Source organism: Tachypleus tridentatus, chromosome 9, assembly GCF_004210375.1.
Source record: "Tachypleus tridentatus isolate NWPU-2018 chromosome 9, ASM421037v1, whole genome shotgun sequence".
NCBI classification, from domain to species: Eukaryota; Metazoa; Arthropoda; class Merostomata; order Xiphosura; family Limulidae; genus Tachypleus; species Tachypleus tridentatus.
The window spans coordinates 99,445,176-99,459,459 of NC_134833.1; the positions used below are offsets into that span (position 1 = coordinate 99,445,176).

Genomic DNA, 14,284 nt, shown 5'->3' on the forward strand with positions numbered 1-14,284 from the left:
ATCTGTATGCTGAATAATTCAAGTACTGTTGTCAAAATGAGTTAACCTTATATAATGACCAGTATAACTCAACATATTCTCTTTTTGTGGTTACAAATAATCCAAAATAAAATGTCAGAGATAATTCAGTCCAGGTGTCAAGATGTAAAGATCTCTTGTTCTGCACTCCATGACCTTAATGGTTATCCCCCTGTGGGAAGACCACCTTTAATGTCCAATGCTTCTTTCTCTCTCCTGTCATTATTCAGAAAAACCTGACATATTTCTTCTAATATAAAATCAAAGCATTCCTAATGAAGTACAAGTCCAATGCCTCCATAAACCTTATCAAGACCCCTTCCCACCCCAAAGACTTTGATTATCTATTTATCTATGTTCTTCATGGGAGTCTTATCTGCCAATCAATTGTAAACTTCTCTAATCTAATAACTCACCTTTCCTCCATCTTTTTCAGAGTTGATGACCTTTCCATCACAACAGAAGAAACAGTCAACTCTAAGATAATCCATAATGTACAACATTCATGCTATCCCCACTGGATCCATTCCAGAACCACTGAAAATCCAACTCACTTCATGAAAATAGTAACATGATCCAAATCAACTGCTGAACACAGTTATTAATGATTTACTTTACTACTTCTTCCACTTTAGAGCAGAATGATTACATCGACACCAAGCCTCTTCCAAGAATCACTCCAACACATCTACACTGAAATGCCTAGCACAGATAAAACAGTGATGACCAACAAATTATCACCCACCCACAAAGTTCTGTTAGAGCAAGTAGTCAAGCCTGCACAACCTACACCAACCCAGAAGAATATTCAATCAACCCAAGCATGACATACTTGAATCTAAACAGCCCTTAGTTATCTAGCCAGGAAAAACAAAGACTGCAAGGAAAAGCAGAAGTATCCAGAGACAACCCATCCAATAAAGACACAAGAAAAATAATCTGTTTGACCATGTTCAACAGCAACAGATAATTCTCACTTAAGCTTGCCTTAACTAGTCCATCTCTTATGTCCAAAGATGATGATGAGTCAGATATGGAGCATAACCAAGCCTTCCCTTTACCTATTGTTAAATTTTAATCCTTCTAGTTTATTTTAATGTCTTAGAATATTGAATCCCATAACTGCCAAATTTGTTTAATATTCCTTGATTTTTTATTCCTTTTTGGCATTATACAGGCATGGTCTGGGCATTCTTAGTTCAGTGCTTTAGCCATGAAAGTGGCTTTTTCTCATGGTATTCCTGTTTCTCCCATAATAAATTTCCAAGGCATTGGATCCAATGATTACAGTATGCCATGATCAGCCCCCATTTGGGTTACTTATAAAAAATTGTCAAACTCTTGGTCACACCCATGATTTTACTTCTGCCTCTCCAAAACCAGGTCTTTAGCTCACATGCACATATAGATATGCATGCAACTGAATTTTTTTTTTTTTTTTTACATTGTTGTACTGTCCTGATGTTTGGGGTGATGGAGGACTGCCAAGTCATCAAGCACCCTGGGTTTTGTTTGGGTGCTGGTACACACACCCCTTCTCAAAATGCTCCTTGACTACTATTCTGATGTTCTAATGGACATTTTGTAAAAGACAGGATCTGATAGAAGAGTGTGGCAAATGGATTTGACTTTCTGGGTTATCTATGTAAAATATGAAGATTGAAAGCTTAAAGAACAAACTATGCCTTAATAATTACTATATATAACTGTGCAATGCATGTTAAACTTGACATTATACAGGCACACTAAAGTGAATGATGTGAAACACACTCAAGTAAAGACAGATTTAATTATCTTCTTTTCAAATTAAGATATTAAAATATGTACAATAGGAAAAAAATAACTTAATTTACTAACTATATTTTGATGCCAAATATATTGGTACACATTGATAATAATGTAGTTTAATTACATTTTGAATGTAATTCTGCAAAAAGTCACAAAAACACACTTTGACCTACCTGTGTTCAGGGATTAAAGTATGTAAATTTCTTTTAGAAAATCTTTTTTAGAGTAATTACTCAGTCATTTTAAGCTGCCTTTTTATGTTTACAGTTAGTAAAATATTAATAGGGTAAATACATTTAGTAATGAAGAAACATTCTTTATTTAATTTGTTAATCCAAGTTGCACAAGTGGGAGTCAAAGTACACATGGCATGACCTAAGTGCTATTCAACATGGTATTAGACATTTGATGTCACAGTAATCAACATTTATTGTACCTTACACTATTGATTTGGCAACAGTGTACATGGTAAAGGATAGCAAATATCACATAGAATATACAAAAATACTGAAAAAAACTGTGCTTATGCATTTTGGAGGTTCTAGATGTTATGCCAGTACAATATGCACATTATTCAATGGGCAAGTTTGTTTTTTTTATTCTTCACATAAGCATTACCTTGCACTCCAACTTGTCAGAGGTTAAGTCAATTTGATGTCAGCAATTCAAAGACTTACTTGAACACAAATTACTTTTATAAACACATCTGGTTTTTCTGTACAATAGACTTGCACAAATTACTAATTACATGCCACATTTTGTGTAGATACAAACAGTAAATTTAGAATTATGCTCAACATTCCTTCTTCAGTATGGGATCAGTCCAATGAACCAACCTGATGCACAAGATCAAATTTAGTTCCTGTACAACAGTTTATAATTTTATAACTTTCTTTCTACTAAAGAAAGAAATATTTATATAATGCCTAAGGAAAATTTAGTTCCAGCTATACGTTGGTCAAAAATAAAAAGGCATTTTACTCAATCAGTTTATAATAATTATGCAATAATGGAGTTGGAAAAATTTTGAGAACAGAGAAAATTTACTAATTTTAATAATGCAAACATTCACACATAGGTGATCTCACTTAACAAATTTTGCATGATTTACACAAACAACCTAAATTTTATCATTAGATTAATCATAGGTACTATGAGTTTAAATAAGTCAAATATTTAAGAAATGTTTCTAATTTCTAAGAATGGAAAAAAACAACAACGAAGTGTCACTAAAATATAAACATTATATACATACTGTAAGATATATTTAAGTTTACAAATTATTAGGCCTGATAACTTTTTCTTTAGGTTTGTTTTTGAATTTTGCACTAAGCTACACAACAACTATCTGTGCTCACCATAGGACAGGCAGCTAGTCATCACCATTCACTGCAAACTCGAGCTACTCTTTTACCAATGAACATTGGGATTGACTGTCACATTATAATGCCCCCATGGCTGAAAGGGCAAGCATTTTTGGTGTGACAGAGATCCCAACCCATGGCTTTCAGATTATGAGCCAAGCACCTTAACCACCTGGCCATGTTGAACCTTTTCTTTAGGACTGATAATGCCCATTTTTTAACTTGGTACACTGTCTCTTGTCTTAATGGTTACTAAGTTACGTATGTGCAAAAATATATTTTTAAAGTACACATAGGATGCTGAAATGAAAGCATTACATTTAGTAGTACCACTACATGTATTACAGCTAGACAAAAGACTGTCCCAATGTCACCACACTTTTTCCATACACCAAGTAATATTTTTGTTTCACTTATTAGAAAATTAGTAATAGTAGTCTTTATTTCCTTAATTTCATGCATCAGGCAGAGAATAAGTGTTAACAAAAACAAAGCAGCAGTAAATAAAATTGACTTGAGAAGTCTTATTACAAGTCACCTTGCAGGTCAACTGTAAGTTTACCAATTTACAGGACTAAAACTGTAGTTTGATTCCCTATAATAAACAGAGCATAAATAGCTCATTGTGTAGCCTTGCACTCAACCAACATTATCCTTAATGTTATGGAACATTAGTCTGTACAGCATTAAAACTGTCTATTATTAAATCTCATTATTGTTTGAAATATCTAATATTTTTCTGGACCATTCTACAATAATTAATTTCCAATGGAATATCCTTATGTACATTAATGAGTGATGATATAAAAAGAGTATCTGCATGAAAACAAATGTACAACAACATCAGATAAAGTTATAAAGAGGATTACCTTTCAGGAATGTTAGCAGGTAACAATTCTGCAGCAGCATAACTGGACTCCATAACTAACCAACTGTTTTAGAAAGTCAAGAAACCAATTATTATTCATAATTTGTTAGTTTATTTTAATAACGAGTATTCGAAATACTAAATATGAAAGTATATAACAAATGTGCTAACCCATTGACTGCAGCTATTCTAAATGCACATGACAGTTTTGCAAGCTGTATGCCATTTACAGCACACTTGCATTCAACTGCTAGAGGTGGACTGTACCCTATTTGGCAAATCAACAGTCATTGGGTTAAACAAGCCACATTATAGTAGGCTCATGCAAAGCACAAACCGAGAACAAATATAAGTTATACTAAAAGGAAAAATAAAGTTTTTAAACCTGATAGAAAAGAAATGTGTCAAATATCATGTAATACGGGAATAAACACAAAATCTTAATAAATACATTTTACAGGTTTCATTATACTCAAGTATACAGTCTCATACCTACAATTAATCCTTTTATGATTTGAAAATACTCCAACACATTTGCCTTCCCTGTCAAGTATAATACCCTCCACAGAACGCTTCAAGTAGTAGATTCCTCCAAAAACAGCACATAATCTACAGAACATTTTGATTCATTAGAAGTTCATAATAAAAGAAGCACAGTTGTGAAAAAACAAAGGAAATTAAAACTGACTTGAAAGGAACACAATGATAAAATAAAGTGTTGTTAAAAATAAAATTAATATTAAAAGACACATCTAGAAATATTAAAGTCTATTTACCTGTGAAAACCAATGAAAAAAATATCATAGATGACAATTACCCATTAACATTCCTGAGGAACTCAACAACAACACAAATACTGCCTGTCTTCTGATTTCTAATCAAACAATAAGCCCAAATATTACAGAAAATTAACTTTTTGGGAAAATATTCTAAATTCTATTAACAAACCTTTTTGGTTTCTAATTTTTCCTTGCTGCTCACTAGTGATAACCAGAACTAGAAATCTTATACTTGTATCAGTTTGGTTTATCCATGAACACATTTGACAGACTTAGAAGTTCAAAATGTAATATATAAAGTTCAGTTAGGTATGCTAATTGAAGCTTAGATATGAAGAAAAACAGCGAGTTCATGAGAAATATTGCATTTGTGAAACAAGTTAATTTTGCTAAAATGATCAAACTAACTAATACATAAACTTCTTACTTTACAACTTTTTGAAATTATTTTTATATACCAATTAATAAATGGAAACCAAAAATTCAATATATATAAAAATAAAATAGAATACGATTTCAATTTTCTAGAAAATGAAAGGCAGAATTCACTATTCAAATCTGTTTTAGCCACTTAACAGATGGTTGCTTATACACTGGTCTTTAAAAAATTATGGGTTAAATTTGAACAAGTATTTAACACTAAGATAAGCATAAAAAGTGATTAAATCTACACTACAGTTTATAAATGATGTGGAAATTAGTCTGTTTCTTTATAGAGTATGCATGTTTGAATTTTGCATAGAACTACCTGAGGGTTAGCTATACTAACTGTTCTTAATTTAGAAGTGATAAAGTAGAGAGAAGGTAGCTACTCAACACCACTGCCAACTCTTGAGCTACTCTTTACCAATAAATAGTGTTATTGACCATTAAATAAAGAATGTCCCTAAGCTTAATAGGTGAGCATGTGTGATGGTAAGATTCAACACATGACACATTAAAAGTCAAGTGCCATGACAAGAATTATTACTTTGTTGATCATAAATTAGAAATGTTAAAAAAAGTTGTAACCTAATTGTATAATAAAAATTGTACAAAAATATGCAGTCACTATGAATTTCTGTGCAACTGAGCTGTTGAAATGGAAACTGGGAAACCATCATCTTAATATAGGAGATGGTTTATAGAAGAAATGCAAGAAGGATGGGTGTTCATTTAACATAATAGCCTTACAATGAAAATTGCACTGCAAGGTTACTGTCAGAATGTATAGTTATCAGACAAAGCATGAAAAGATGTGGCAACATGAGGTGTAATGATGATGTGGAGGGGCTCTAAGCTTGTTTCAAAGTAACTTCTTTACAAGATAGTTAGCTTGAAAGTAAAATCTTATATAATTATACACATTGAAAGTTATGATACCCTGTCATACAATCACTGAATGGCCTAAAACTTAACCAATTATTATTCTTATTTATTGTCTTACAGAAAGAAAATCACAACAATTTAATCTTTGTCTTGAACAAATAGCACTAAACCTTCACATTAATACTGAATAAATACACTGGATTTTGAAAAATGTTACTGAATCACACAAAGTATGATAATGTAGTAACAAAAAAGAGACACCTTAAATACTTATTTTAATATATTAATGAATATATTTAAAATTAAGCATACTTAAAAATGAGAAATAGATATGGATTAATCAAAATTTAACTCACTAGTTTTAAACTAGTTTTGTTTTTAAGTTTTAATGGCATCTCATCTTTAGTTGTTCACATATTAAAAAGGAAAATTGTCAACTTTTACACACTACACGAGTCTATATCTGGTACATTCCATAACTTTATTGTCATGTGTGTTTTCTTTTTCTCAATCTGGTAGAGCAAGAACAAGTAAATTTGTAAGTAACAAAGCCTTGACTCAAACTATTTTAATTTTCAAAAACTTTCTAAGGCACATCTACCTCGTACTTAGGGATATATGTTGTCTGAGAGATTTGTTCTTCTGACATATATAACATGTTCCTTCATGTACAATAATTTTACAGCTAACGATTCCTTCAAAATAGTACACCATAAAATACAAGAAATAATAGCTTTGCTCATATATTTAAGTACCATGTTAAAATCATTAATGAATTAATATAATATCAAAACATTAATAACTGCTTTAAATAAATGTGTACCTACTTACAACTCATAAATTTCTTAACTAGCCTAATATTTTAGGCAACAGGAGATGTATACATATTTGTGAAAAAAACAAACATAACTAAAATTGTACATTAGATTGCTTACCAAAGTATAAAATAAGAAGGTCTGAATCAAATTCACCTTTCACTATGAGTTTAATTCCTGACTTTCATTTCTTTTTGTCAGTTATTACATAAAATAAGATCACCTGCAAAAACACTGTGGCAATTCTCCACATCCATAAAGAGGCCAGAGGAAAGGACTGTTACCATAGTGACCCAGGGATTCTAGAAACTTCTGGGTAGCAGTTAGGCCCTGAAAGATACAACTTTCAAAAATCATGATGCATACTCTGCTTTATTAATTTCTCAACATATTTGATGTTTCATTTTGGTTAAAATTTATAGTCATAGCAACATCAACTGATGAGTCAACTTTTTAGAATACCTACCAAATATTGGTTGAAATTTGTTTTTTCTTACAGTAATAATTTAAAATTGCAGACTAAAGAAGCTCATGATGCATCTTGATTGATTGCAATGATGAATTTAATTCAGAAATTCATCCTCAATATGCTCAATTGGATTGATATTTAGGTATAGAAACAGTGATGATAAATAATGAAAGTCACTGTAATTCTTTATGAACTAATTTTGTCAAATACATATATAGTTGTGCAACAAATAATTGAAATAGCATTAAGAAACATCCATTATTTTAAATTTTTCAAAGGAATCATTACTGTTGAGATATCACATTATTCACAATAATACCATTTCCACAGAAAGCAATACTACCTATGGTTTTCTTCACAGTTTAATTCCATTGTCTGTACATTTTATCGCTTTAAATCACTAGCTTTCAAACACTTTTAACGTTGTCTACAACCTACCTAAAACAAGAAATAGCAATATTTTTTGTTGAGAATTGTGGTCATTAAATAACAACAATAAACTTGTGATAAATTAGTTGATCAGTTTTAACTACTGCAAAAGGGCTGAATAAGGTATGACATATTAGCTAGCCAATAATTATAGAACGATGCATGTAATTACCTTCTATACCACATCATAGTAACAAATTTAAAAATGTACAAGTTCCTGAAAAACATTGCATGTGAAGTTGTCATACACTCACAAACGTGGTAAAATCATCTTTTGTGTTAAATGCCTACATTGCTTATATCAACCATTAACTCTTTCACCTTAGGTATGAAAAAATAGGCATCCAAGCATAAGAATTTGACAGTAAATATTCATTCATTAGTTAGCCAGGCTGCATTTTTTGTTCAAAGTAATTTTATAATGCTTATCAGAGGTTTAGTGTGTATTTGGATACTGTGCTCTGGAACACTGCTCATCATAACTTGGCTTGATGCACTAGTGACTGGCATTAAAACAGAATGAAAACATGTAAATGTGTAAAATATACATGACACCACCTGACGACAGAAATTTCAAGCAGTATCTTTTCATGAGATGAAATAAAACTGAGTATATCTTGGAAAGTGAACAGCCTTATATTTCAAAATGAAGAGTATAAAGACGTGTGTAATGTGAAAGGTTTCTTTTTAAATTGTTCTTATTTCACTCTTAATATTCTGCTTTTCTTTTATTTTCAAGAAGGAATACCTAGAAATTTCATGAACAGATATCCAATAACTGTAACTGATAATTCTAGAGCAAACATTCCTCACATAATGCTATGAAAAGAATTTTCAGTTAAAATTTAAAAGGACAAAATTAAAGACTAAAAATGAAGACATAATGGAAAAGAAAATGTTCAAATAATAATGTTTCATGGTAGCTGAAAAACGAAATAAGTAAATGTAACAGAAATTATCAAAACTTCACTTCTTATTACAGTACAACACCTGTAATACTTGATGAATAATTTACTTACCTGTAATGTCGGCACTGAGTCATCAACCATTGCTATGGCATAACAAATATAGTGCACCACACCAGGAGTCAGTTTTCTTGATTTCAAAAAGTCTATAAAAGGTCTTCCTTCAAAGCCTTATGAATTAATAAGAAAAAAAACAACAAGAAATGATGAGGTATTGAATTCCACCTTTACAATATGTGCTAGATTCTTTCCCTCAGCCATTTTAGTGAATTTTAACACACATTACATGATTAACTCAAAATAAAATAAACCTATATACAAATAGCTCTCTTTCTAAATATAACATATTTGGGTAAGAAACAACAAAGTGTTATTGTGGATCAAGCAACCAACATTACTACAGGCAGTTACATCTATCTGATGATGACATCTGTACACCAATTTCAAATAACTATTGGTGGATTATAGTGTAAAATGAGCTCTTTCCAATGATTATAAATACGTATGTGATGTAAGCACACATGGTTTATAAATCTTAAGGTTAAGTATGGTGGTGGGTGTGGCACTCATCAAGAGCTAACAAAATTTACTACTTGTTTTCACTGGATTTAGCCAAAGAACTATGAAATTTAACTGCCAACATTACAAGTAAATGTATTTATAGTTTATACCTACATCTGCAGAACTGGGATTATCTAATTCAAGATAGAGACTGCAAATATTAAGGCTGTTTGTAGCTTGTGGGTCATGTGAGAACAAAGTACACTTCACAAACCAAAGCATTTTCATTCAAAAACATTAAAAGTAGAACTATTTTTAAAAGTAATAAAGTTGACAGTGTGTTTTAGTAATTTTATTATATCTGATTATCAGTTTCTTTAATTATGTGTTTACATTTATTGCATTCTTTGTTTAAAATATAAACATTCATTACAGAAATAAAGCTTGTTCAATTCAAATCATGAATAACTTAGCTGAATCATGAGTACCATGATTGCTCATGCCAATGAAATAATAATTATTCCTTAAATTTAAATCTCATTTGTCTAATGACAATACATAATAACACTTTAAAAGCCTTACAGTAAGGGAAGATTCTAGGATTATCATCAGTTTGTATTTCTGGGTATTAAATCACATGTTACTTTAAATGTGTTCACCTTCTTAAGATTTTTACACTGAAGAAAAATGTAACTTTCACAGAGAATTTTAGAATTGTATCAGTAATATTATAACATGTACTATCTAACCAACTTCTTGGACAAAAAAGTATTTAACTATATGCAAGCAGAGAAGTTAAACTTCACATTAATGCCAACACTTTAATTTACTTAAATCACTTTTATCCCATACGAGTGTCCCGAGATATAGTAAATTACAAGACACAGCAACAAGTGGCATCATACATGCTTAACTCAAGGGCTTTTCTTTCTTTCAGCAGCACATTAAAGTACTTCAAACAATGTGTTGGAAAAACCAATTAACCTGAATTAAAGATATTTAGATAAGGATGTTTGTAACATTTTCACAAGTATCACAAATTCCCATAGATTTAATATTATCTTCAAATAATTTAAGTACTCTCATGTTATCTGTGGCCATGGGCCTAATTCCAAGAAAAAACAAAACCAGTATTGATAGATGTACAGTAGACATTAGTAGCAAATCTACAGTTATACCTTTCTAAAAGCATATAAAAAAAAAAGTTCTACTATTAAGTTTGTATCTTAAAGTAGATAAAAATATAAAAACATTATTTAGCATTGTTGGTTTGATTTGTTTCAAGAATATAAATTCAAAAATGTCTGATAATATTTTAACATAATCTAATCTTTCTAAAGAAGTGTATTGATTCTTGATTTACTGTTAATGCAGTTCCAATTTAGACTGAACTAGATTAGTCTATTTTGAATTTAATACAGACATAATATAAACATCTAGTGAAATAAAGGCAATGTTGAAACATTAAAAAAATCTTAGTGAAAGTGTTTTGTCTAATTAAAGCTACTTAGAACCTAAGCGTACATATTTAAAATAACCTATCACAGTGCTGTTGAACAAATGTTGTTTGTAGTAGTGTTGCAATAAATATTTACATTCAGAAGTAAATGTGCACAGTAAATGAATCCATGTATCCAACATGAGATGTTTTATCTTTTTTCCAAATTAGTGAAATTAAATACAAGCATTCACCTCTAAGAAAGAGCAGGATAAATACACATATTTACATAATAAAAACAGTTAAAATTATTGCATTAAAAAGAACACAGACTTCTTGTTCACTAACACATTCTTTGCCATGTTTCCCATTGGTGGGTCACAACAGACTAAGTTGTGGATCATGCAACACACTAGTAAGTCACAGATAATTGTTTCAATTTTCTCTTGTGGCATATGAGTTTGGGACTCTGCGAGTGCTCATCAGAACCTCTTGAATGGTGCTAAGGAAGGAATTATTAATACGTCTGGTGACAGACAACATACTAAAATAATGTTGCTGTGACACGCTGTAATGTCATTACTGCAAACAAGGTTATGCTATGAGGTTATTAATATTAAAATAATATTAGACATTACATGAAGATATGTGGCTTTGTAACTTTTCCTGATATTGAGGTGTAATTATTGCAGAACATGTACTATTGATAGTCTATTTTCTGAAAAACAAAACAAAAAACATTAAACCTTTGTTTTTATTTGAAAACTAAAAGTATTGTCTGAATGAAACAATCTTCAAATATAAATGATTATTCTTTTACTTAGGTTAAGAATTTCATACCTCTATACTCTTCAGGATGTTTTTGAAATTGTAGACAGAATGTTAATAGCTTCATTAGCATTCTTTTTTCCACAACAGAGACATGTTTTGTTGCAAAAACATCAGCCCGAGAGCACGGCACCTGAAATGAGCAGAAATGTTAGCAAAAAGTATGTTTGAAAAACAACAACAACAAATGATAAAGTTATTTAACATATTAACAGCAATACTGGGCTTAAAAATTAATACCACAAATGAGGATAAAGAACAAGTTATCCGAAGAGTTAAACTAACACTTATATTGCAACTTGTCTTCAGTGTCTGCTCTAATGGCAAAATGTCCTATAAAATTTGAGCTAGTTCTTTATTGTTTTTCAATTTCTTGATTGATATTTATGACATGTCAACAGTGAAAAATTCTGAAAGATTAATTATATAATTTTTCTTTATATTAATTTTTTTTTTGCTAATTTAATTTCAGAACTCAGTTGTAAATATTTATTTTTTAAAAGACACAAAAGTTATTAAAAAAAATAGTTAAAACATTATTAATGACTAAAAGAGTGCCTACACCTTCTTAATGAAGTTTAAGTTTAATTTTGAATTAGCATGGCTTACTTGTTCCAGATGGTTGTTGATGTATGTCAACACTCGTGTTGCACACTTAAACTCTGCATACCTGGCAATGTTGGATGATATCAAGAGTTCTACCAGAGGTCCTTTTGAAAGAAGAAGCTTTAAAACAAGAAATGGTTTGTAAGTTATTACATTTTCTGCAGTAGAGAGTAAACTAAAGAGAACAAAATGAATAAGCTTAAAATAAAAAATGAGAGCTAACTTAACCTGACTTTAATACTGGTATAAAACTATCACAAGTTTCTTGATTTTAGTCCTTCCTTTGTATAAATGTTAAAATTAAAAAATTTGACACTCAACATTTTGCTCAAGTAAAATATTGTACATTTTAACATTTGCATTAAAAAGGTTAGAAGAGTGTACATTTTCTCACTTTAGTAGACTGAATAAATTTTGCTATACAAGGGTATAAATTTTTGAAAAACTCTAACCTAATGGTACAAAAATTACAACTTTTACGATTTTGCTTTTATTACACAGTGAAGAGCAAAAATAAATTTCTGAGATTCATACATTGAAAACTAATTATGGAAGTGTTTACTTAACCTCTAAAATTTAAATCTACAATAGTTAATTGTCATAATATCTACCATAAGTATATGATTTTTGCAGACTAGTATAAACTAAAATTACAATATATGCATATATGTTTCACAAGTGGTAATTCATAAGATGTTAAACACTTTTTTGCATTGTCCAACTTCATGTGCTGATGTACAAAAAATATTTAAGTTTGCCAATATTAGAAATTTGAGTTTATAATTCCTATGAAGCAATAGATGCTGTATTGTGGGTGTCACAAAATGTAATCTTACCAAATCTAGAAGATGACATATCAGTGTGACATAACTGATGTTTAGGCATTTTTCTTTAAATATTTTCTTTCAAATTAAAAATTTAATGTATAATACTAAAATTTGAATTAAAATCAACAATTTGATACCTAGTTTACTGACATCATTCATAAAATAGTAGTTCAATAACATTTTGAATGGAAGTCTACAAATGTGATGACATGCCCTCTGACCTCTAGCTATCCATACCAATAGAGTTAAGGATGCATCATATGAAGTTTGCTGGGATAAATATAACAACATGGGAAGTGCACAGAGACTCCAAAGCTTGACATAGGAGAGTCAGATCAGAATGTTGATTTCTGTACATTATTTCCAAGAGAACCCAAAATATAAATTCTAAGTCTGGTGGCAGGCGAGTGTTTACCAGTTATAATCAAACATATACACACAAAATTTTTGTCAAATAATGGCTTGTATGTAATCCTAAAAGTGAGTGAAATAAAGAAGAAAACATAACTTTTCACATTGGTGATGATTACTACTGCATTACAGGTTTTCTTTGATGATGTAATAATCAATTAGCTGAATGTAATTGATTAATATGTTCATTGATTAATCAATTAACAAATTCCCCTAACTATCCAACTCTTCCCATTATTCTTGGTTGCCTATATCAGCAATTGTTTCAGAGATAACTATCATAATAGCTTGAAATGTATGTCCTTAGTGCAGGAGAGTATGTACAGAAATAGCAAGCAAGTATAAGCTCTAATCACTACTAAACAGATAAGGAAGTTTCTAACTTATGTTTAAGGTAAAAGTTTAGGGCAAGTTTATGGATGGAAGATACATTATTTAAAGTTATACAAATAAGCAGTTCTTTCAACTGCTACAGATTTATTATAAGTAAAAACTAGTTATTTCAGAAATTGATTTTTCCTCATTGAAACAAGTACAAATTCATTATAACTACTATTGTTACCTGTGATTCTACACTAGAATCTGAACATTCATAACTGATATATGACTTTTAGCTCCAAAGTCGATAGTCCATACTTATTAGTTAGGGGAATGTAAAATACTTATTTTTCCTGTGTGCATACATTTCATACATAAATATTAATAAATTATACTATATGGTAGATCTACTGTACTTGAGAATTCTAGCTTTTGGTTGTTTGTTTGACATTTACTGGTGCAAAGCAACTAGGCTATCTGCACCAAACAACCAGTAAGAGAGTAATAATAAAAGTAAAATTATTAAAATGTGTAAAAAGAAACCATATTAAA

General features: G+C 30.3%; 1 protein-coding gene across 1 annotated transcript in view; it reads right to left on the bottom strand.

Moving 5' to 3' along the window:
- Rep (Rab escort protein) overlaps window positions 1-14,284 on the bottom strand; it is an 84,069-nt gene that overhangs the window by 21,123 nt on the left and 48,662 nt on the right. Inside the window, exons 6-11 of the mRNA XM_076456017.1 lie at window positions 12,180-12,296; window positions 11,583-11,703; window positions 8,858-8,973; window positions 7,164-7,270; window positions 4,531-4,647; window positions 4,040-4,102 (exon numbers count right to left, since the gene is read on the bottom strand). Of these exons, the coding sequence (XP_076312132.1) occupies window positions 4,040-4,102; window positions 4,531-4,647; window positions 7,164-7,270; window positions 8,858-8,973; window positions 11,583-11,703; window positions 12,180-12,296 (641 nt within the window). The remainder of the gene's footprint in view (window positions 1-4,039; window positions 4,103-4,530; window positions 4,648-7,163; window positions 7,271-8,857; window positions 8,974-11,582; window positions 11,704-12,179; window positions 12,297-14,284) is intronic.